The sequence below is a fragment of the Neomonachus schauinslandi genome, chromosome 12 (genome assembly GCF_002201575.2).
Source record: "Neomonachus schauinslandi chromosome 12, ASM220157v2, whole genome shotgun sequence".
Classification (NCBI taxonomy): Eukaryota; Metazoa; Chordata; class Mammalia; order Carnivora; family Phocidae; genus Neomonachus; species Neomonachus schauinslandi.
In genome coordinates, this window is record NC_058414.1 from 30,841,827 (window position 1) to 30,867,684 (window position 25,858).

General features: G+C 40.7%; 1 protein-coding gene across 1 annotated transcript in view; it reads right to left on the minus strand.

The window, feature by feature from the left end:
• Nucleotides 1-25,231, minus strand: part of ABCB1 (ATP binding cassette subfamily B member 1) — a 115,383-nt gene extending 90,152 nt beyond the window's left edge. The window contains exons 1-4 of the mRNA XM_021689632.1: nt 25,177-25,231; nt 24,681-24,748; nt 19,228-19,279; nt 2,478-2,649 (exon numbers count right to left, since the gene is read on the minus strand). Of these exons, the coding sequence (XP_021545307.1) occupies nt 2,478-2,649; nt 19,228-19,279; nt 24,681-24,742 (286 nt within the window). The 5' untranslated portion in view covers nt 24,743-24,748; nt 25,177-25,231. The remainder of the gene's footprint in view (nt 1-2,477; nt 2,650-19,227; nt 19,280-24,680; nt 24,749-25,176) is intronic.
• Nucleotides 25,232-25,858: the final 627 nt, after the last annotated feature.

Genomic DNA, 25,858 nt, shown 5'->3' on the forward strand with positions numbered 1-25,858 from the left:
CACAACCACTCCATGAAGTAGGTTCTACCGCTAGTCAACTTTTTTATAGATAAGGAAATTAGAGTATGAAGAAATCCCCCAAAACTCAAAACTAAAAAATGGTAAGGGGGGTGCAGTTTACAGCCAGGCACTCCAACTTCAGGGCCTGATTCCTAACAGTTAAATATGTGGTACCTCCTAAGAGCTTGACAGAAGCACACTTCAAAGTTTTCCCAAGATTAGAAGAGTGAGAAAAATGGGAAGATGGGCAAGGAATGCAACGTGAACTACAACCCCAGCTGGAAACCATGTGATGCAGGCATCTATGAAGAAGCCTGCTGTGACCAGACCGTGCGGCCATTCTCCAGCCCAGGAGACTGATCAATAGGCAGAAACATGGGCCTCTCAGGGAGCTAGTCTCTGCAGCTGCACTACCGCCTGGGAACTCATACATGCTTATTAGATAACTGAATCTGAATACTATCCATCTCAACATGTCTACAGGAGGTAGACATAGTAATGATTAGTACTCCCAATTAAAGAAATAAATTATTTTTTCATAAAGTAAGAGACAATTAATATCCGGGTGATGGAGATACAGTGTATAAAAATGTTAATGCAGTTTAAAAAAAAAAAGACCACTGGACATTACAGTAGTTGAGGATCAGAATAGGCACAGATGTGTGCACCTGGGTGGCTCAGTCGATTAAGCATCTGCCTTTGGCTAAGGTTATGATCTCAGGGTCCTGGGATTGAGCCCCACATCAGGCTCCCTGCTCAGCGGGAAGTCTGCTTCTCCCTCTGCCCCACTCCTGTGTGCTCTCTCTCTCTCTCTCAAAAAAATAAAATAAAATAAAATCTTAAACAAAAAAGAATGGGAACAGATGTACACATAAGGTCTGCTGGCCTACCAGAGAGTGCTCTAAGATTTGATTCTTCCACTGTAATGTGGTAGGAGAACTAACTCCAAAGAATATTGCCAAATACAGCATGCGGAGGAACCAATAAATTTAGAGAGCACCGAGAACTTCCTTTGGGTGAATGGTATAAAAAAAGGGGGCCATTCCAAGGTGGTACATCTTCTGGCAGCTTCTTCTGAATGCCATAAAGGGACATAATAAATCCATAGGATTTTACATAGTTCCAACATACTATAAAATATTCTGGCCCAACTCGTACCTGCATTCACAGGTTTGAAGTAAGCCTGCCTCAGGGTAAACAATGTGTTCTTCAGAATTACAAAAAAGGGGTTTCTAGGATCCATAAATACCCCCAAATGGTATGAATATGTATATGCACACTTTTGGGGAAAGGATTTATAACATTCATCAGGGACTAAAAGTTGAAAAAGCTATGTGAATATCCATGTATTCTCAAGTGTATTCTCAAATAGGCATTTTCAAAAGTTCTACCTCTTGAGCACCCACCAGGTTGTAAGTCTTTGGGAAGCTGAGTTTAAATCAATCGAGGCTTGACTAAAGGTGACATGAGAGCTCAGAGCTATCAACCAGTCCCTCCTCAATCAACTGTGAATGTGAGAGTGTGTGTGACACCCAAATCTTTTCAGTAGTCCATTCACTTTCCCACTCTCCTGGAGGACTCTTTTAGATCTCCTTTCTTGATCAGCCAAGTGTCTTACTTCCTACTTCACTGAGAAAATTAAAGTAATCCCGAGAAAACTTCCACAAATTCTCACCTCCTCATCAACTCAGCTTTGGACACTGGCACTCACATGCTCTCTCTTTCCACACGTTACTCTGGATAAGGTTATCCATGCTTCTACCTAAAGCAAGTATTTCGTTTTGGGCATCATATTCCATCCTTTGTCAAGGACATCATGCAAACAAATCTCTTCCCTCTCTCTCAAAGCATCATTTTCTTCTCTCTTTGGGATCATTTCCATTAACATGCAAACAAGCTATTATTTCTTCCATCCTAAAACACACACACACACGCACATACGCACACACCCACACAACTTCTCTTGGCCATATTTCTCCGAAGAGCCCAACCTGTGACAATACCCAAAATTAAGTTTCTGGTATTTACTGCCCAAACCTACTCTCTCTCCACCCTCCTTATCTCAGTTGATTGTAACTGCATCCAGTTTATCCTGTTTCTCAGGCTACAAATTTTAGAATCATCCTAGACTCCTGTCTCTGACACCCATATCCATTATGTCAGAGAATAAGATTCCTACTTATCATTTGACGTCTAGATTAGGTGGTTCTTTTACCTCTTCTGAAACTTCCTGGGATCTTTCTGACTTAACAGAGCTGTCTTTTTCTACATATCTCTGCCAACACTTCCAATGTGGATTCTAATGCTTGTGAATATTATCTTCTCAAACTCATTACCAGTATGAACTATAGCTCAGATCCCTCCATCTCCCACACAAGTAAACCCACTAGTGTATTTCATAAGAGTTAAACATCGCTTCTAAGTAACAGATTTTTCTTTGAGTTTCCAATAAAATCAGTGCTGCAAATAATACTTACTTCCATTAGTTGTGTTTGGGAAAGTTGTGTTTCCTGAAATTCCTGCATTGGCAAAGCTATCTGTCATGTCTCCAAAAACCAGCATCATGAGGGGGAGTGCAGCTCCGTGGATGATGGCAGCCATTGTCCCCACCAACATATACAACCTATCAAGCCAATTTGAATAGCGAAACTTAAAAAAAAAAGAAAGAAAACATAAAGAATAGGACCAATTAGCACAGTTTCATGGATAGTTTGCTCTACTTTCCAAATATATCCAAAATCCTAACATTTCTCAGACTACTACTACTACCATCCTGGCCCAACCTAAACAATTATAATAACCTAATTAGAAATGGGCATTTGACTCTTCTATTGAGTTCTGACCTACTTTTTCATATTGGACTCAGTTTGTCTTCTTTTCTGATATATGAGGTTTGATGAGATGGATGGGACATTGTGGGAAATGGTAAAAGTTTTTAATGGTACAACTATAGAAATACGTATTTGTTGCTCTGATTTCCAAGAATAGAAACCACTTTTCATCTCAAGATTTTTTTTAACCAAGAAAAAATCTTGATTCCCAAAGGCCCCTCTGAGGACACCACTGAGGAAATATTTTGCTGCTTTATGAAAGTGGCTTGAGTAAAAGAAAAGATCTGCTGCATAATGAAATTAGCATGAATGTAAAATGATCTGAATGCAATTAGGCCTCAATAGTGAGAAGGAAGGAGAAAGGAAGAATCAGTTGCACGCTTCCCAAAAAAGAGATTTCCTGAAAAGATAGAATATGGCCACAATGACTGACTTGTGGAGATGTGCATAATCTCTTTAATCCTAGGCAAGTCAAAAGTAAAGACAGACTTCTCTGCATCCAGAAAGTGATGATAAGAAGACACAGTAAGGGGAATGGGCTCAGGGCTCTTAACAGTCCACTTGAGAAGCAATCAATACTTCGCCTGTATAATTCAAGGAACTAGTTAAGGACCAAAAGAAAAACAATGAAAGAAAACGGAAAAAACAAAAAAGAAAAAAGCACCAGAGACAGATGAAGTCTTCTGTGGGGGTTTGTGGATAAAACCCAATGCAGGTGGCTGTCCTGTGGATGCATGAGGTAGAGTCAGCAGGTTTGTAAGCTAGGGAGGAGAGTGAATAAAAAACAAATCATAGGTCTAGTCAGGGAACATAAACTCAAACAAAGATCAAGATCAGGCAACATAAAAGACATATCAGCAGAAAGATTTTAGAGACAAAGAGACAGATGCTAATCTTAAAGTTAGCTAAAAAGGAACTTACAGTAGTAACAAGTAGAAGTAAGTATTAAATTGACAAGTGGAGAAATAAATAGCAGAATGGTTCTTGGCAGTAGTGACTGGCAGTCCATGAAGTAGGAAAGAACTAGTAAAGCTGAGTTATAAAATTAGCAAAAATTCGGGGTTAAGCATCCAACTCTCGGTTTTGACTCAGGTCATGATCTCAAGCCCCAAGTCAGGCTCTGCACTCAGTGTGGAGTATGCTTGAAGATTTTCTCCCTCTGCCTCTCCCCCACACATTCTCATTCTCTCTCTCTCTCTCAAATAAATAAATAAATCTTTTTTGAAAAAATTAGCAAAAATTCAAGTTTGATGTAAGAATATCTAATATATACTTAGGCATTTGCATTTAAATTTTTTCTAGGGGCACCTGGTTGGCTCAGTCAGTTAAGCATCTGACTCTTGGTTTCGGAACAGGTCATGATCTCATGGGTCATGAGACTGAGCCCTGCACTGGGCTCCACACTCAGTGTGGAGTCTGCATGAAGATTCTCCCCCTCTGCCCGAAGAGGGGTAGAGCACAAAGGCCTCTCTCTCTCAAATGAATATTTTTTAAAAAAATATATAAAATAAGATATTTCTAGCTCTTAAAAATGTAATCAAGTAAGCTCAAGTTTGAGTTAATGACATAACCATAATCAATAACATCCTCTTCTTTACAAATTAAAACAGGGAAAATATGTCTTTGACTTTTTTTTCATATTTCATTGAAACACAGGCTAAATTTTGCCATTATTTACTTTGTCTTAACTAAGCATTCATCCACCTCTTTAAAAAATACACAAATAAGGGAGCGGAGCAAGATGGCGGAGGAGTAGGAGAACTGGATTTCGTCTGGTCTCAGGAATTCAGCTGGATAGGGATCAAACCATTCTGAACACCTACAAACCCAACAGGAGATCGAAGAAAGGAATAGCAACAACTCTCTCATCAGAAAAGCGACCACTTTCTGGAAGGTAGGACGTGCAGAGAAGTGAATCCGAGGTGATATTCGGGAGGATAGACGGCGGGGGAGGGCCTCCGTCAGCCGCTTCTGGCAAGTGATAGAGCCGCGGAGCACAAAATCGGAACTTTTAGAAGTCTGCTCTGCTGAGGGATGTCGCTCCACTGGCTAGGCGGGGGGTGGAACCCTCCAGGACAGTGTGGTCTCAGGACCCTCGGGGTCACAGAAAGACCGGGGGTGCCTGAGTGTGGCAGAGCTCCCAGGTAACGGTGCAGGGAAGCCGGCTGCAGAGGCGGAGCCCAGGCGCGGGCTCGCAACTCGGGGTTGCCATAAACCGTGATCCGCCGCACAGTCGGGCCACTGCTCCTCCAGCAGGGACCCAGCAAGCAGCAGATCCGGGGAGACTCACCTTCTTCCCACAGGAGGAGAGGTGCGGGAGCGCACCGCAGGGATCTACTGGGCTTGGAGACTCCACACGGGGTTGTGTGCCAGAGATAGAAATGCTCGGTCACAGGCTGGGTGAGCACATAGTGCGGCCGGAGACCAGGGAGACGGGAGTGATTGATTGCTTTTCTCTGGGGGCTCACTGAGGAGCGGGACCCCGACTTCTCGGCTCCTCTAGGGCAGAGATTGGGAAGGTGCCATTTTCACTCTCAGCCTCCAAAGCTGGAGGGAAAGCTTGCAGGGAACAAAAGCTCCCGAGAGCAAACCCGAGCAGATTACTTAGCCCGGACCAGCAAGGGCGGGGCAATTCTGCCTCCGGCAAAGACATATGAGAACCACGGCAACAGGCCCCTCCCCCAGAAGATCAGTAAGAACAGCCAGCCAAGACCAAGTTTACCGATCAATGAGAATGGCAAAACTCCAGCGCTAGGGGACTAATGCACATAGAATCCATGGCTTTTTTACCATGATTCTTTAGTTTTTCAAAGTTAGTTTTTTTTTAACTGTCTTTTTTTTTTTTGGAATTTTTCTTTTTCCCTTTTTTAACCAACATCTTATCAATCCCTTTATTAAAAAAGTTTTTATTTTTCATTTTTAGAGTCATATTCTATCCCTTCATAGAAGTTACCCGTATTTTTGGCATATATATATATAAGTTGTTCTCTCTTTAAAATTTTGAGGTAGTTTCTTCTAACAGATCAAAATATACCCTAAATCTCTATTGTATGCTTTTTTTCTACTCTCCTGCCTGATCACATTCTCTCCCTTTTTTTTTTTAAATCCTCTTCTTTCTTTTTTCAAACAACTTCTTATCAATTCCTTTTATAAAATTTTTTATACTTTTCATCTTTTCAGTCATATTCCATCCCTTCATCATATCAACCCTTATTTTTGTACATATATAAGGTTTTTTTCTTTAAAATTTTGGGAGGCACTTTCTTCTAACAGACCAAAATAGACCCAAAATCTAGTGTGTGGCACTGATCTATATACCAGCCTGATCATATTTGATCATATTCTGTTTTTTGTTTTGTTTTGTTCTGTTTTTGTTTGTTTTTATCTTTATCTTTATCTTTTTCTTTTTTCCCTCTTTCCCTTCTTTTCCCACTGCTTCAGGTCTTTTCTGATTTGTTTAGAGTATATTGTCTGGGGACGTTTTTACCCTGTTAGCATTTTGTTCTCTCATTAATCTATTCTCCTCTGGACAAAATGACAAGACGGAAAAAATCACCTCAACAAAAAGAACAAGAGGTAGTACCGACTGCCAGGGACCTACTCAATACGGACATTAGTACGATGTCGGATCTAGAGTTCAGAATCATCACTTTAAAGATACTAGCTGGGCTTGAAAAAAGCATGGAAGTTATTAGAGAAACCCTTTCTGGAGAAGTAAAAGAACTAAAATCCAACCAAGTAGAAATCAAAAAGGCTATTAATGAGGTGCAATCAAAAATGGGGGCGCTAACTGCTAGAATAAATGAGGCAGAAGAGAGAATCAGTAATATAGAAGATGAAATGATGGAAAATAAAGAAGCTGAGAAAAAGAGAGATAAACAACTACTGGATCACGAGGGCAGAATTCGAGAGATAAGCGATACCATAAGACGAAACAACATTAGAATAATTGGGATCCCAGAAGAAGAAGAAAGAGAGAGAGGGGCAGAAGGTATAATGGAGCAAATTATAGCAGAGAACTTCCCTAATTTGGGGAAGGAAACAGGCATCAAAATCCAGGAAGCACAGAGAACCTCTCTCAAAATCAATAAAAATAGGTCAACACCCCGACATCTAATAGTGAAACTTACGAGTCTCAGAGACAAAGAGAAAATCCTGAAAGCAGCTCGGGAGAAGAGATATGTAACCTACAAGGGTAGAAACATTAGATTGGCAACAGACCTATCCACAGAGACCTGGCAGGCCAGAAAGGACTAGCAGGATATATTCAGAGCACTAAATGAGAAAAATATGCAGCCAAGAATACTATATCCAGCTAGGCTGTCATTGAAAATAGAAGGAGAGATAAAAAGCTTCCAGGACAAACAAAAACTAAAGGAATTTGCAAACACAAAACCAACCCTACAAGAAATCTTGAAAGGGGTCCTCTAAGCAAAGAGAGAGCCTAAAAGCAACATAGACCAGAAAGGAACACAGACAATAGACAGCAACAGTCACCTTACAGGCAATACAGTGGCACTAAATTCCTATCTTTCAATAGTTACCCTGAATGTAAATGGGCTAAATGCCCCAATCAAAAGACATAGGCTATCAGATTGGATAAAAAAACAAGACCCATCAATATGCTGTCTGCAAGAGACTCATTTTAGACCCAAAGACACCCCCAGATTGAAAGTGAGGGGGTGCAAAACCATTTACCATGCTAATGGACACCAAAAGAAAGCTGGGGGTGGCAATCCTTATATCAGACAAATTAGATTTTAAACCAAAGACTGTAATAAGAGATGAGGACGGACACTATATCCTACTTAAAGGGTCTATCCAACAAGAAGATCTAACAATTGTAAATATCTATGCCCCTAACATGGGAGCAGCCAATATATAAGGCAATTAATAACAAAAGCAAAGAAACACATCGACAACAATACAATAGTAGTGGGGGACTTTAACACCCCCCTCACTGAAATGGACAGATCGTCTAAGCAAAAGATCAACAAGGAAATAAAGACTTTAAATGACACACTGGACCAAATGGACTTCACAGACATATTCAGAACATTCCATCCCAAAGCAACGGAATACACATTCTTCTCTAGTGCCCATGGAACATTCTCCAGAATAGATCACATCCTAGGTCATAAATCAGGTCTCAACTGGTACCAAAAGACTGGGATCATTCCCTGCCTATTTTCAGACCACAATGCTTTGAAACTAGAACTCAATCACAAGAGGAAAGCTGGAAAGAACTCAAATACATGGAGGCTAAAGAGCATCCTACTAAACAATGAATGGGTCAACCAGGAAATTAAAGAAGAATTTTAAAAAATTCATGGAAACCAATGAAAATGAAAACACAACTGTTCAAAATCTTTGGGATGCAGCAAAGGCAGTCCTAAGAGGAAAGTATATAGCAATACAAGCCTTTCTCAAGAAACAGGAAAGATCTCAAGTACACAACCTAACCCTACACCTAAAGGAACTGGAGAAAGAACAGCAAATAAAGCCTAAACCCAGCAGGAGAAGAGAAATAATCAAGATCAGAGCAGAAATCAATGAAATAGAAACCAAAAGAACAGTAGAACAGATCAATGAAACTAGAAGCTGGTTCTTTGAAAGAATTAACAAGATTGATAAACCCTTGGCCAGACTTATGAAAAAGAAAAGAGAAATGACCCAAATCAACAAAGTCATGAATGAAAGAGGAGAGATCACAACCACCACCAAAGAAATACAAACAATTATAAGAACATATTATGAACAACTCTATGCCAGCAAATTAGATAACCTGGAAGAAATGAATGCATTCCTAAAGATGTATGAACTACCAAAACTGAACCAGGAAGAACTAGAAAACCTGAACAGACCTATAACCACTAAGGAAATTGAAGCAGTCATCAAAAATCTCCCAAAAAACAAAAGCCCAGGGCCAGATGGCTTCCCAGGGGAATTCTCCCAAACATTTAAAGAAGAATTAATACCTATTCTGAAACTGTTCCAAAAAATAGAAATGGAAGGAAAACTTCCAAACTCATTTTATGAGGCCAGCATTACCTTGATCCCAAAACCAGACAAAGACCCCATCAAAAAGGAGAATTACAGACCAATATCCCTGATGAATATGGAAGCAAAAATTCTCACCCAAATACTAACCAATAGGATCCAACAGTACATTAAAAGGATTATTCACCACAACCAAGTGGGATTTATCCCTGGGCTGCAAGGTTGGTTCAACATCCGCAAATCAATCAACATGATACAATACATTAACAAAAGAAAGAACAAGAATCATATGATCCTCTCAATAGATGCAGAAAAAGCATTTGACAAAGTACAGCATCCGTTCTTGATCAAAACTCTTCAGAGTATAGGGATAGAAGGTACATACCTCAATATCATAAAAGCCATCTATGAAAAACCTACAGCGAATATCATTCTCAATGGGGAAAAACTGAGAGCTTTCCCCCTAAGGTCAGGAACACGGCAGGGATGTCCACTATCACCACTGTTATTCAACATAGTATTAGAAGTCCTAGCCACAGCAATCAGACAAGAAAAAGAAATAAAAGGCATCCAAATCGCCAAAGAAGAAGTCAAACTCTCACTCTTTGCAGATGATACAATACTTTATGTGGAAAACCCAAAGCCACCCCAAAACTGCTAGAACTCATACAGGAATTCAGTAAAGTGGCAGGATATAAAATCAATGCACAGAAATCAGTGGCATTCCTATACACCAACAACAAGGCAGAAGAAAGAGAAATTAAGGAGTCAATCCCATTTACAATTGCACCCAAAACCATAAGATACCGAGGAATAAATCTAACCAAAGAGGCAAAGGATCTGTACTCAGAAAACTATAAAATGCTCATGAAAGAAATTGAGGAAGACACAAAGATATGGAAAAACGTTCCATGCTCATGGATTAGAAGAACAAATATTGTGAAGATGTCAATGCTACCTAGAGCAATCTACACATTCAATGCAATCCCCATCAAAATACCATCCACTTTTTTCAAAGAAATGGAACAAATAATCCTAAAATTTGTATGGAACCAGAAAAGACCCCAAATAGCCAGAGGAATGTTGAAAAAGAAAAGCAAAGCCGGCGGCATCACAATTCCGGACTCCCAGCTCTATTACAAAGCTGTCATCATCAAGACAGTATGATACTGGCACAAAAACAGACACATAGCTCAATGGAACAGAATAGAGAGCCCAGAAATGGACCCTCAACTCTATGGTCAACTAATCTTTGACAAAGCAGGAAAGAATGTCCAATGGAAAAAAGACAGTCTCTTCAACAAATGGTGTTGGGAAAATTGGATAGCCACATGCAGAAGAATGAAACTGGACCATTTCCTTACACCACACACAAAAATAGACTCAAAGTGGTTGAAAGACCTAAATGTGAGACAGGAGTCCATCAAAATCCTAAAGGAGAACACAGGTGGCAACCTCTTCGACCTCAGCCGCAGCAACTTCTTCCTAGAAACATCGCCAGAGGCAAGGGAAGCAAGGGCAAAAATGAACTACTGGGACTTCATCAAGATAAAAAGCTTTTGCAAAGGAAAAGAAACAGTCCACAAAACCAAAAGACAACCGACAGAATGGGAGAAGATATTTGCAACTGACATATCAGATAAAGGGCTAGTATCCAGAATCTGTAAAGAACTTATCAAACTCAACACCCAAAGAACAAATGATCCAATCAAGAAATGGGCAGAAGACATGAACAGACATTTTTCCAAAGAAGACATCCAAATGGCCAACAGACGCATGAAAAAGTGCTCAACATCGCTTGGCATCAGGGAAATCCAAATCAAAACCTCAATGAGATACCACCTCACACCAGTCAGAATGGCTAAACTTAACAAGTCAGGAAATGACAGATGTTGGCGGGGATGCGGAGAAAGGGGAACCCTCCTACACTGGTAGTGGGAATGCAAGCTGGTGCAGCCACTCTGGAAAACAGTATGGAGGTTCCTCAAAAAGTTGAAAATAGAGCTACCCTACGACCCAGCAATTGCACTACTGGGTATTTACCCCAAAGATACAAATGTAGGGATCCAAAGGGGTACGTGCACCCTGATGTTTATAGCAGCAATGTCCACAATAGCCAAACTGTGGAAAGAGCCAAGATGTCCATCGACAGATGAATGGATAAAGAAGATATGATATATATATATATATATATATATATATATATATATATATATATATACACAATGGAATATTATGCAGCCATCAAAAGGAATGAGATCTTGCCATTTGAAACGATGTGGATGGAATTGGAGGGTATTATGCTGAGTGAAATAAGTCAAACAGAGAAAGACATGTATCATATGACCTCATTGATATGAGGATTTCTTAATCTCAGGAAACAAACTGAGGGTTTGCGGGGGGGGGGGGTGGGGTGGGAGGGATGGGGTGACCGGGTGATAGACACTGGGGAGGGTATGTGCTCTGGTAAACGCTGTGAATTGTGCAAGACTGTTGAATCTCAGATCTGTACCTCTGAAACAAATAATGTAATATATGTTAAGAAAAAAAAAAAAGAAGAAGAAGAAGGTAGCGGGAGGGGAAGAATGAAGGGGGTGGAAATCGGAGGGGGAGAAGAACCATGAGAGACGAAGGACTCTGAAAAACAAACTGAGGGTTCTAGAGGGGAGGGGGGTGGGAGGATGGGTTAGCCTGGTGATGGGTATTAAAGAGGGCACGTTCTGCATGGAGCACTGGGTGTCATGCACAAACAATGAATCATGGAACACTACATCTAAAAGTAATGATGTAATATATGGTGATCAACATAACAATAAAAAATAAATAAATAAATAAAAATTTTTAAAAAACACAAATAAGGAGGAAGAGATAGGCAGAAGCCATTCATCTTCTCTTAGAGACTCCATTAAAGTGGATAAAATATCAAATTCCTCAGTAGAGGAAGAGAAAAGAGTTGTTATACAAGGATTTCTCTCCACTTCTCCCTACTCCCACAGGATCTTTTACTTCCAAAGCTAATCACTGGCCATAATAAAAACAAGCAGGCCATGAATATATATATTTACTCAATGCCTACCTAATGACTGATAAAAGACAGATAAATACCAAAGCTTTATGTCCTGCCTCCAAAGTGCTTAAAGAGAAGGAGGAAGGCAAAGCAAAGAAGTATAAGCAATCTATATTCTGCATGCTAAGACAACATAGTGTATGCAGTAAAGCAGACAGAGAACTGAGCAAATGGTCATTTCCCCCTTTGTGGAAAAGCTTCACAGAGGACGTTTTGCATCCTCCCAGCTTTGCAAGTTTGGCATATATTCAGAAACAAGAAGGAAGACATTCTAGCCAGAAAGAACAGTAGGCAGAGCAGTATGCTCAGAGAAGATTGGGGTATGAGGTGTAGAAGCAGTAATAAAAAGCTGATTGACTTTGCACCCTTCATTGAGCTAGGGCAAACCAGAGGAGGCAAGAGTTTGGAGGGAATGGACACAGGGAAATCTCATTTTGTGCTATTTGATGGCTCATCCTGGAAGTGCTATCTGAGAAGCACATGGAGAGAATTCAGAGTTTGGAATGCAGTTTCATGATACTAGCATATATAGCAGAAGTCATGGGAGCTGGATAAGATCATCCAGGAAGAGAAAAAGAGTGACTGGGGTTAAGAATCATTTGAAAATGAAGTAATAGAGACAGCATGTTGACTGTCCTTTTGATGATCTTGGGGCAAAAGGTAAAGCAAGAGAATGGGCACCAGACAAGGAAGCAACATCAAGGACAGACTATTTAATGACGTCTCACACGTTTATGCGTACATCAGTCACAGAGATGATTGGTGAAAATACAGGAAGGAAACCGAAATGAACAACATCCTACAGAATAAAGGAAACAAATGGTATCTCAAGGACCAAACAGAATTACCACTGTGGCAAGAGCAGAGTGCAGGAGATTTCTCTGCAGTGAGGTCAGAGATGAGCCAGAGGACAGATTAGACAGGGCCTTTATAGCCAGAGGAGGGAGTCTGGGTTTTGCTCTAAACTTCCCAACTAAATGCAAAGGAAAGGCAGGAACTGAGGAGATTTGGTGTGACTACTATTGATAGAATGGCTTTTTAGAAGAGCAGAAATGGAGTAAAGGGACCAGCAATAGAGAGTGGTTGAGAAAGCAAAGCCTTGACCAGGTGTGGTAGGCAGAATAAGGGCCCTGCTCCATAAACATGTCTATATGCTAATCCCAGGAAGCTGTGAATGTTTCTTTACATGGTAAAAGGGACTTTACAGACATTAAGGGTCTGGAGATAGGGTGATTATCCTGTATTATCCAAGTGGACCAAATGTAATGACAAGGATACTTACAAGAGGAGGCAAGGGGTTCAGACTCAGTGGCAGGAAAAATGATGACTGAAGAGGCTGGAGGGATGCAGGAAGAGGCCATAAGTCTAGGAAGGCAGGCAGCCTCTAGAAGCTGGGGGGGGGGGGGGACATTCTATCTTAGAGCGTCCAGAAGGGATCCTGCTCTGCTGACACCTTGATTTTAGCCCAGTGAGACTTCTGGCCCCAGAACTATAAGGTAATAAATTTGTGTTGTTTTAAGACACTAAATTAGTGGTACTTTTTTACAATAGCAATAGGAAATGAGTACACAAAGTCCAAAAAAAGATAACAAAGTTAAAAGGCTAAGCTAGAAGGAATAAAAAATTGAGGTTGAAAAGTTGAAGACTGATACCTTTGAGTTTACAACTTCTTAGATGGGAGTCCACCCAGGTGATAAACCCAAGGTCCTTGTTCACAAATGTAATTTACTAAAGGAGCAGGAGTCAAGGTTGTTGGAACTGAAAAGGTCAAGGAACATCAGGCCTAGGAGTCATTATTAAGGTTACCCAAATAGAAGAAGAATGAGAGCATAGTTGAGAGAAGTAGAAGCAATTACATGCCAACTTCATCAATGGAGGAACAAAAGTAACTACAAATTGGTAAAGGAAACCACTGCAAATGGATAGAAACTAAAACTGTGTGGAATGAAACTCAAATGAAAAAGAAGTTTTGCATGAAAACAATTTGGAAATGTCTATGTGAAAGTATGAAAATGTCAACACAATCACTGAGTCCTGGGATAAGGGGTTAAGGAACTCTAACTTCACAGACTAAAATGACAAAAGGACAAAAGAGATAAGAGAGGGGTGCCTGGGTGGCTCAGTCAGTTAAGCATCTGACTTTGGCTCAGGTCACGATCCTGGGGTCCTGGGATCGAGCCCTGCGTCGGGATCCCTGCTCAGTGGGGAGTCTGCTTCTCCCTCTCCCTCTGCCCCTCCTTCTGCTCATGTTCTCTGTCAAATAAATAAATAAAACTTTTTAAAAAAATTTAAAAAGAGAGATAAGACCCAAATCAGCAGACTGTAGCATCATGGAAGCGAAGAGAAGAAAGAATACGGTGGAGACTTAAAAGTCAAGATGGAATCCAGACAGGTCTACTGAATTTGATGAGTGGTGGAAACAGAAACCAAGTTATAATATGTTAAGAAGTGAATGCAAAGTGAAACTGACACAAGTAAAGGCAGCTCCTGTGTGTGAAGTGAGCAAGAGAGGGGTGGCTTGAAGGATGGTTAGTGGAACTGAAGATACCTCCCATAAAAATGCCAATGGGAAAGACCCCATAGAGAGGGAGAGATTGTAGATACAGAAGAGAAAGGATGATAATAATAGTAATGTAAGGTCCTTGAGAAGGCAGAGGATGTGGGAGTCAAAGTACAAATGAGTGAGTTACATATTTTTTAAGAGACAGAGTGTGAGAGAAAGTGCGTGTGGGGGCGGGGAGGGGCAGAGGGAGAGGGAGAGAGAGAATCTTAAGCAGGCTCCAAGCTCAGTGCAGAGCTTGACATGGGACTTGATCTCATGACCCTGAGATCATGACGTGGGCTGAAATCAAGCGTTGGATGCTTAACCGACTAAGCCACCCAGGTGCCCCTAATGAGTGATTAGTTTTAAGAACCAGATTCTTCCTGGTACATCAGGAGGGAAGGAAGAAGGATCTAATCCAGGGGGAGATATGCTTGTAGATTGGGAGGATGATCTTTTGTCAGGTGGCTTCCATTCTGTTTGTGAAATAAAAGGAGAGCTCATCCACAAAAGGGGGAAGAAGAGAAGTGGGAAATCTGAAAAGTGTAGAGGTCTGACATAGTCACTGAGAAGAGTAGGATTTCGGCTGGGAATACACCCTGTTGTGAGGTGTGCTACAACAATTAGGTGAAGGAAAGCAAGAAAGAAAGCAGACGGTGATTTTGCTGGGATGACAAGTGAAAGGATGTTTATAGTTTGGGCAAGAGAAGGGGCTGATGGAAAAGTGATGGGTCAATGGGCCAAATATCCAGAGAGAATAGTGAGCAGATTGAAAAGAAAAGAGATAGCTGACTGATTTCAGCTGCTGCTTCAGTTGGTCACTTTGGAGGCACAACAGTTTCGAAACACAATACAATTCAGGATGTGAGTATACAGGCAGATGGCTGGGGTGAAGGGGAGAAACAGATGACTGCACCTGTGAAGGTCACGGAGCACCTGTTACCCAGAACACCATAAAAGTTACCCAAGATAGTAGGAGCTCTGGGTGTGGAAAGGGAGACACTGAACCTGGTGGTAAAATCTTCAATGACTGAGGAATGACCAGGTGGCCAGAAGATCACAGTATCAAAAGAGAACTCTAATTCCAAGCAGATAAAAGCTTAACCGATCATAAACTATCATAAGTGATTAAAGTTGTTAAAAGCTCTAGCTCTGGGCGCGCCTGGGTGGCTCAGTTGGTTAAGCAACTGCCTTCGGCTCAGGTCATGATCCCGGAGTCCCTGGATCGAGTTCCGCATCGGGCTCCCTGCTCGGCGGGGAGTCTGCTTCTCCCTCTGACCCTCCCCCTCTCATGCTCTCTGTCTCCCATTCTCTCTCTCAGATAAATAAATAAAAAATCTTAAAAAAAAAAAAAAAAAAAGCTCTAGCTCTGGAGGGGCCCCTGGCTGGCTAAGTGGGTTAAGCATCTGCCTTTGGCTTAGGTCATAATCTCAAGGTCCTGGGATGGAGCCCCAAGTCAGCCTTCCCGTGGCAAATTCTGGGCCTGCCCTCTTACTAGCTAAATCAATCTGGGACTTTGGATGTATTGCTTAACTTCTCTGTTTCATCATCTAGTGTAAGAACAGTACAAGCGTCTATGTCATTGGGTCACTGTGCTTCACAAGTACCTGGCACAGAGGGAGCACTGGATAGATAATAGCTATTAACTCTTCTGAAAAAAATTAATTTTTCAGTGAGATACATGAAGTAGCATGCTCAGAGTTGAATCTGCAGCACCTTCCTGCCAAGGGCGTGTTATCTTTCAGGAGTGCTGTGTGTAGGAACTGCAGCCCCACTGGTATTTTTCCTGTCCTGATTTCCATCTGTCCCATTTCCTTACTTGCTTTATTTATTTATTTATTTTTTAAGATTTTATTTATTTATTTGAGAGAGAGAGAATTAGAGAGAGCACAAGAGGGAGGAGGGTCAGAGGGAGAAGCAGGCTCCCCGCCGAGCAGGGAGCCCGATGCGGGACTCGATCCCGGGACTCCAGGATCATGACCCGAGCCGAAGGCAGTCGCTTAACCAACTGAGCCACCCAGGCGCCCTCCTTACTTGCTTTAGATTTTATTCTACTTTTATGTTTCTTGTTCTTTGGAAACAAGGCCCAATATTTTTAAAAAATGCTCATAGAAAAACTTGAAATTACTTACCTCTTTTTTCATCACTTTGTCAAGACTGCCAGGAAGTCTCATAGTAGAAATAACGTTGTAAGCCTGAGACTTGCTGTTTCACAAGACCTGTGTTCAAGGTTGGCCCTTGGTGGGCATCTAGAACTTGGATTTGGGGTTAGGGGTTAACATTGCCTAACTGATAAAAATGGCCAAATTATTTGGACAAAGTGCTTTATGCTGAATACCTGCCTTCCTTCTACGAGTCTGGAATTCTGGTATATGCCATGCCTATGTGATCAGCCCCTAGTACAAATTTTGAGTGCTGAGTTTCTAATGAGCTTGTCTGGTAGCATTTCATAGTTGTCCCAATTTATTGCTGGGAGAGTTAAGTGTGACTTCACTGGGCAAAGCCTCCGGGAGCTTATGCCCGGTTTCTCCTGGACCTCTGCTTCCCTCTTTCCTTTTCCCCTTGTTGATTTTGCTTTGTATCCTTTTGCTGTAATAAATCCTAGCCATGAGTATCAAGAGTATGACAATATGGGGCGCCTGGGTGGCTCAGTCATTAAGCGTCTGCCTTTGGCTCAGGTCATGGTCCCGGGGTCCTGGGATCGAGCCCCACATCGGGCTCCTTGCTCAGCGGGAAGCCTGCTTCTTCCTCTCCCACTCCCGCTGCTTATGTTCCCTCTCTGCCTGTCTCTCTCTGTCAAATAAATAAAATCTTTAAAAAAAAAAAAAGAGTATGACAATATGCTGAGTCCCGAGAGTCACTCTTCCTAGTGAATCATAGAACCTGGGGTTCTTGGGGAGCCCCGACACATGAATTTTTGTCTTAGCTGATAACATCAGCGCCAAACTGTTAAACGTTCTGAATGTGTCCTCGTATCTATTATAGGTTTGACATACAAGTCCAGTTTCGTTTTCTATGTCAGACTCCTCAGGAAAAAGACATGAAGAAAAGCCACATAAATAGTACTTCTCTTCCTCAAAAGTCTTACAGTATATTCCTTCTGTGCCATCCTGAGCACTGTGATTGAGAACATGAGCTTTACAGGTTTGAATCCTGGCCCTGCTGTGTATCAGGTGGGCAAACTAGTATGTCTGGCCTCAGTTTCTTTTTCTGTAAAATTAGAATAATAATAGTATCTATCTCAAAGGGAGTTGCAGCAGTTGAATGAGTTCTATATCCTTAGAACAACACATGGCATATAATACTGTATGTGTTGTCATTCCCTCACATTTAAACCCCAGATTTTTATTCTTTGGTGGTTTAAATTGTATCGATATTATTACCTCTCTATATTAGATCTGTTAGATTTTCTAAAATAAGACTTTTAAAAAAAACGTAAGCTACAAATCATAAAAACTAAACTACAAAAGACAGAAACGTTTTGGTCTCAAAATGACAAAACTGAAATTAAATCTTGGGAATACCCCTACTTTAACATAAAACGTTCTTTTAATAAATAAGAATGAAATATAAAACAAAAACTGCCCCTTTTGAATAGGCTTTTTTTCCTAAAGATTTATTTATTTTAGAGAGAGAGAGAGAATGCATGAGCAGGGGGAGGGGCAGAGGGAGAGGGAGAAAGAGAATCCCAAGCAGACTCTGCACTGAGCATGGAGCCCGACATGGGGCTCAATCTCACAGCCCTGAGATCATGACCTGAGCCGAAATAAAGAGTCAGACACTTAACCTACTGAACCACTCAGGCACACACCCTCCCAAGGAGTCTTTTTGAGAATGACCTAAACATGTAGTCTCATTCCCAAAATATTCCAAAGAGCGGCGTGATAGGACAAAAGGTGAAACCATAGCCAGAGCAACTTTAGCGCAAGAAGATGATCATGTAAAGTAACAACAGAGTCCCCAGTGTCAAAGTCAGGCAACTGTTTCTTTCCTGCCTGTAACTATTTTTATAATCCATTTGCTAATATCCATTTTACAAGATAGCCTATCCCTCCCCCACCACCAACATTTAAAAATTATCTGGTGTGTTATGACTGAATTATAAAGTATGCACTCACTGCCAGACTTAAGTGGTTCAGTAGTGTTCCAGGTTCTTGGGAAAGAAGAAAAGAAGTATCCAGGTAGAGAGAGACCACCATCCAGCCACACCTATAAAATCCCTGTCTTATTCCAAGCCTGATCCCAAGCAACCACCATGCAACCAGAAAGTGAGATGAATTATATAAAGGTTCAAATTTGAGATTATTAGTTATTCAGCAAAGAGGAATAATGACATGTGCTAAGTTCATAGTAATAAATAATGCAATGTTAACTTTTATTTTTTGGGTGCCTGAGACTTTGACCTCAAACCTGCCAGAATTTGAGAGCCACTGATGACAAGGGACCTTGTGTCCGTTTAGAACCACACCCCCTTGGGGCTGGTCTCCTCTATCTAGATGGCTGAGACCATCATAGGGACAAGTGCTTGCATAGATGATAGACCACTGGCCACATAAAAAATTAGCAGAATACTGGAATGTAGGCCAAGAAGAGTGGCTGTTGAGGCTCAATTTACATGGTATATTATGATTGGCATTCCACTGAAAACAAGCTAAATTAAACCTATTCATTTTACCTCTCCATTAACATACGTTCCAAGAAAAGATTATACCAGATGAAATATCTCTTTTCTAGGGAAGACGTCAAATTTCCAAAGCATTTTGAACACTGAATAAATTCAGACTCACCATTGCAAATGTGCTGACAGTTGGTTTCTTTTCTTCTTTCTCATCTTTTTTACTGAAAAACAGCAACAAGATTACACAAAACTTTTAAAATTATGTAAATTTTTAAATGACCGTATTAACATAGATCCTACATTTAATAATAGGACAAAGAAACATGTCTATATTATTCCATAAAAATATACATTAATAGTATGATCCCATTTATGAAGTTTAAACATATTTACATGTATCTTAGAAATCTGTAAATGTGATTATCACTGGGTATAAGATTTCTTTCAAAATATTTTCTTCTTTGTACCTTTGGTATTTCCTAATTTTCTATGATGAATACACAGACATACAACTTTTGCAATTTTTAAACAATAATACTGGGGTGCCTGAGTGGCTCAGATGGTTAAGCATTTGCCTTTGGCTCAGGTCATAATCTCGGGGTCCTGGAATCAAGCCTCATGTTGGGCTGCCTGCTCAGTAGGGAGTCTGCTTCTCTCTCTCCCTCTGCCCCACCCCCCGGCTTGTGCTCTTTCTTTCAAAAGAATAAAACCTTTAAAAATAATAATAATAAAAGAGAGCTTCCTGTTTTTATTCTACAGACAGTCCCTGATTTACAATGGTTTGACTTTAGGATGGTAAGAAAGTGTTATGCATTCAATAGAAACTATACTTCCAGTATGGAAGTTGGATGTTTTCCCTGGGCTAGCAATATGCACACAGTACTCTCTAGTGAGGCTGGGCAGAAGCAGTGACCTACAGCTCCCAGTCAGCCATGAGATCATAAGGGTAAGCAACCCATACACTCAAAACCATGCTGTACCCGTACAACCACGCTGTTTCTCAGTACAGTATTCAATAAATTCATGAGATATTCAGTACTTTATTATAAAACAGGCTTTGCGTTAGATGATTTTGCCCAACTATAGGCTAATGTAAATGTTCTGAGCATGTTTAGGGTAGGCTAGGCTAAACTACGATGTTCAGTAGGTTAGGTGTATTAAAGGCATTTTCAACTTACGATATTTTTAACTCACAATGGGGTTATGGGGAAATACCCTATGGTAAGTTAAGGAAGACCTGTAATTACAAAATCATTCATGTTCTCCAGAGTTAATTCTCTTAATTATCATCTAAGTAATTCTAGCAGTAGATATTCTATCTACATACTACCTACATATTATCCTTAATCATTCTCTATGAATGGAGAGTAGTGGCAATCAAATACTGGGGATAAACTAACCTAAGAAGAAAGGTAATTAAATCATTCTCTATGAGCCAATCTAATTCTGAAAGGATGTCTGGAGCCCTAAATGTACCATTATGGCAATAAATTCCAATCTAGAAAAGCTATAATCAAAAAAGATGGTCTGTAAACTATCAGAAAGCTGTCCTCAGGAATAAGAAGGCTAATTATTATTTTGAGTCCAGATTCAAATGACTCTAGCTATAAGCTGTTTTCCACTCTGTGTGACGGCCACCTAGAGCATGCAAGCAAACTGACCAAAAGCAGCCTCTGCATCTTTATTTTCATATGTACAAATGAAAGACTATTCCAGAGAAGAATCACATTATTTTTATACAGATTTTCAAGTTCAAAACTAAATTCATCTTTGTCTTTGTTCTTTACGCTAAGCGAGGTCAAAGAATTGAAGAGACTTCTAAAGGAAAAAAAAAATCCACAGCTTACCCCATATTTGGCTTTAAGGTGATGTTAGACGGACATGAAAACACACAAAATACACAAACATAGCTCTTCAGAATTGGTCCCACCCTATTCCCACTAAAGCATGGTTTCAGTATCTCTGGAACCAGGATGAGAGGAAAAAAGCAGTCACACATAATTGAATTTTAGCTCCAAGCCTTTTATTTATTTTTTCATTCTCTAAAACTGCTCCTACTCTGGAAATTTTATAATATTTCGAATACTGGCTAAGTAAACACTTCCCAAACACAATCTCATTTAATCTTATCTCAATCTCTATGAGGCAGGCACATTTTTGTCCTTCTGCCAGAGCTGAGACAACTGCAGGTGAACAGAGTTCATGAACTTGTCCAAGGTCACACAGCTGGAACAAAGCCAAGTTTAAAAGGAAAAGCCTATCCCCTAAACGCTAAGCTATTATTCAGTACAACCTCAGACTTCTAAGATAATGCATTATATAGAAATGCATTTCCACATTGATCTCTCATCCCTACTAGATCATTAATATATCCTCATCAGCTTGAAACACAGGACTTACATAAGGCAAGTCGCTTATCAGACCTTTAGAAATACATATATTCCAAATGATACTATCATCTGAGTATTATATATATATTAGCAAAGCCACATGCTTCTTTATAATTCCAATTTAGAACATATAGTTAAAAAAAAAACAACTCATAGAACAAGAGATCAGATTTGTGGTTATCAGAGGCTGAGAGGGGGTGGCTACTAGAGGAATTTGAGCCAAAGGTACAAAGATAAGGCAGTCCCAGGGGTGTAATGTACAACATGATGAGTACAGTCAACAGTGCTGTACGATACATATGAAAGTTGTTATGAAAATAGATCCTAAGAGTTCTCATCACAAGCAGAAAAAAATTTTTTTGCTTTTTCTTTTTATTGTATGTGTATGAGATGATAGATGTTAACTAAACATAGTGTGATAATCATTTCACACTATGTTTAAGTCACTCCATTATGCTGTATACCTTAAATTTACATAGTGCTGTATGTCAATTATACCTCAGTAAGACTAGGGAAAATATATATAGTTGTACTAAGAACAGATTTAAATCAGTGATGGTGAGGACAGCTTAATAAGAATTACTTACCTAAAAAAACAATTTTTTGTTTAAAAGAAGTCTGTAGGCATGGTAAGAATCAATAATAAAATGAAGGTATGAGCAGGCTCCAACGAATTTCTTTACCATTTCTTTCCACATACCCTCAGTACTTCTTACTCCAATATCCCTAAGTGTTTGTGTATTAAGGACATAGTTCTTTAAGGTATCAAACAAAACAAACAACCTAAAAACAAAAAGGGCAATATCTCCCTTCCACTATACGGAGTCTTTTTGTGTATATGAAAATTTTCATTATGAAAACTTTCAAATAGAAAAATTGAAAGAACACTAATAATGACTACCCACACAAAATTCACCTAGATTCAACAACTGTTAACATTTTGACCCTATGTTCTTTATCTATGTAAGTATACAGTATCATTGTTAATATTTTGCTGAGTCATTTGAAAGTAAGTTGCAAACTTTCAGGGCACTTCACATTTTCCTACCATTTTCACATTTCAGAAAACTAATAGCAATTTTTATATCAACTAATATCCAACCTACTTTCAAATTTCCCAAGAATGTTTTCTATAGGTTTTTCCTTTTTTGATTTTGAACTTAGATGTAATCAAGGTTTACACATTATATGGTTTTGTCTCTTCAGTCTCTTTTTTAAATCTAGACGTCCTTCTGCCCCCTCCACCCACACTGACTTTTTGTAGTAACAAGATGTCTTGTAGACTGTCCTGCATCTTGGATATGTCAGTGTCAAACTGAGTCCAAATTGAGATGTGCAGTAGTATAAAATGCACAGCCAATTTGAGGACTTGGTATGAAAAAGAGAATGTAAACTGTATCATTAATAATTCTGATTACGGGGCGCCTGGGTGGCTCAGATGGTTAAGCGTCTGCCTTTGGCTCAGGTCATGATCCCAGGGTCCTGGGATCGAGCCCCACATCGGGCTCCTGGCTCAGCGGGCAGTCTGCTTCTCCCTCTTCCTCTGCTTCTCCCACTGCTCATGCTCTCTCTCTATATATATCTCTGTGTCTCAAATGAATAAATAAAAGCTTTAAAAAAAAATAATTCTGATTACATATGGAAATAAGATTTTAAATATTCTGGCTTCTTTAGAATATACTTTCAAAATTAATTTCACTTGTTTTTTACTTTTTTTAATGTTACTACTAGAAAATTAAAAATTACAAATGGGGCTCACATTGTATTTCTATTGGACAGCATCAGTCTAGAAGCTTGATAGGAATCAGACTAAATGTTTTTGCAAACATACTTCCCAGGTGGTGTCATGTCACTAACACAGGACTCCACCATGAGTGACGCCAGGTCTGATCACTTGGTTAAGATTGCTAACTGCAAAAATCTCTCCAGTGAAAATCCCCACTTCCTTTTTTCCTAGCAAAAATCTGGGATAAGTCTTAGATACAACTTTTCTTTGAATGGTTTAAGATCCATAACAATCCTTGCCTGAATCAATGATAACAATGCAGGTTCCAATACGATAGCATTTTTCTATTAAAAAAAAGATATTCCTTTATTCTCCCCACCTCTTCCCACCTTTTTTGTTTTCCTCGTTTCAGAATTGTTATTAAAGATTCATGGACTATACTCTATACAGTATTTCACAGTCAAGCACAGTGATGCCAGCTCTTGTGTTCTTTTTGAACAACAAGATAGTCCAAGCTCATTTTGTATCTGCCCCCAATCCCAACATCCATGGTTGTAATTAGCCACTTCTCCATGGAGTACAGATTCCATTTAGTGAGGAATGGTATTCAGAAACCAAGATCTGACAATGAGTGTACTCACTGCTACTGTCCCCTTCGGTGGATAGAAAGTGAACTATTTAAAAAATCATGAGTGCATACTGAAGTCCGGTTCAAATTTAATATTATTTTTAAAAACTTATTTGATGTCCCTATTTGTATTAACATTATTTTTAAAAACTTATTTGATGTCCCTATTTGTATTTTTCTTTTACACGGAAAAGCTTGGTTCCTAATAATATTAATATACTTACTTTATTTTTTAATTTTTATTACAATTTACAATAAGAATGAACCTATTGAGCAAAGTTTAAAATTTCCTGTATGGACACTGCACTGTGATCAAAATTTGCTTACTATTTCCCTTTGTGGTTCCATTACCAATAATTTCACACAATGCTAGTAGCGTCCTTGGTACTGCAGTGCTCTCTTTCCAGAATGTCTTCTACCCGGTCAGATAGTCATTGCCTTTTTTTTTTTTTTTTAACACCTACATGTGGTTTTGGCCTTCTGTCCCATCTGCCATGCCACAAACATGCAGTGTTTCTATGTCCAGAATGTTTGTTTCACCAGAAGCAAGAGACTGGACCGCGGAGCACAGCGCAAGCAGCCCATGTCCCGGGACGTGGGCGATCAACGGCGCTCGTAAAGCAGAAAGTTCCTTAAACCACAGAGAAGGATGTGAGAGCACTGGCGTGTGGGGGGCAGTAAGCCTGAGGAAGAAGTTCATCAAGGCCGTGGGAATGTGTAAACGCTGTCCTCCACTCAGCCAGTGAACTTCTGCCGAAAAACCACTTGCGTTTAAGGTTAAAAATACCGTCTTCATTTACTTCGGAGCTGGAGACTAGAAATACATCTCCAAAATTTCTCAAGCCACTTAAAGTATGAAAGTGAAACAAACTGGCTACCTTTTTTTGCCCATTTTCAAGTTCTTCTCTGCTCTTCCATTACGGCCTCCTTCAAGATCCATCGTGACCTGAGGAGAAACCACAGGCCATCGATCAGATGGGGAACCCGCAGGATATGGAGGTGACGCTCCATGCGGGCCGCGGGAGGGCGGCGGCCCATCCTGGACTTTGGCCGCCGCCTGTGCGGCTCTGGGTCCCGGCTCCTCTCGGGGCGGTGATGCTTGCCCCGGGCACCTGCCGCCCGCTCCGAGAGCCGCTCTCCGCACCGCGCGGGCTCTGCGCGTTCCGGGCAGCATAACCCAGTGCGCGCGTGGCGAGCGCCGAAGACTGTGGGCTGGGGTGCTCCAGGAGCTCCCCGGGGGACTGGCCAAGAGGAGTCTCCCCCTCCCTCCCCTCCGAAGCCCTTCTCCCACAGGGACCAAGCTCAGGAAATTGGGGAGCCCGACCCTTCCTGCGAACTTGTCCCCATCTAGCCCTCTGCTTCGCGCTCCCCTACCTCGGGCTTTCCCTCGGAACATCCACCAAGATGAGAATTTTGGAAGAAGAGAGTCTGACTTTAAAGGAAAGACCCGGCGGACGCGAATAGCGGACCCGGCTTCTTAGAGCCAGGAGGAGCCGCTGCTCGAAAGCGCCCTGGTTTCCTGCGTCTCTGGGAGTGAGAGGAGAGGGCACAGCCCACACCCTGGCGCCCCTGTGCCCAGCCAATCAGCCTCACCACTTCCGCGTGCTCCGGCCCTGCTCGCCTGAATGCTGATTAGAAGACAAGTTTCGAAACAGGTTGGATTTTTTTTTATGTTATGTTAATCACCATACAGTACATCATTAGTTTTTGATGTAGTGTTCCATGATTCATTGCGTATTAACACCCAGTGCTCCATGCAGAACGGGCCCTCTTTAATACCCATCACCAGGCTAACCCATCCTCCCACCCCCCTCCCCTCTAGAACCCTCGGTTTGTTTTTCAGAGTCCATCCTCTCTCATGGTTCAATTTCACTGGAAATTAACGAATATAAGGATTTCCATGGATATGGAGCGTTATGTAGATATGTAGAGACACGACTCTATAAATGTTAAGTGTCCCCCATGATTCAGCTGATATGCGTTTCTCTCCTGGCTCTTCCACTGAGGAGCAACAGAAAGGAGAGGACATTCCTGCTGCAGGACTGTTGCTCCTCAG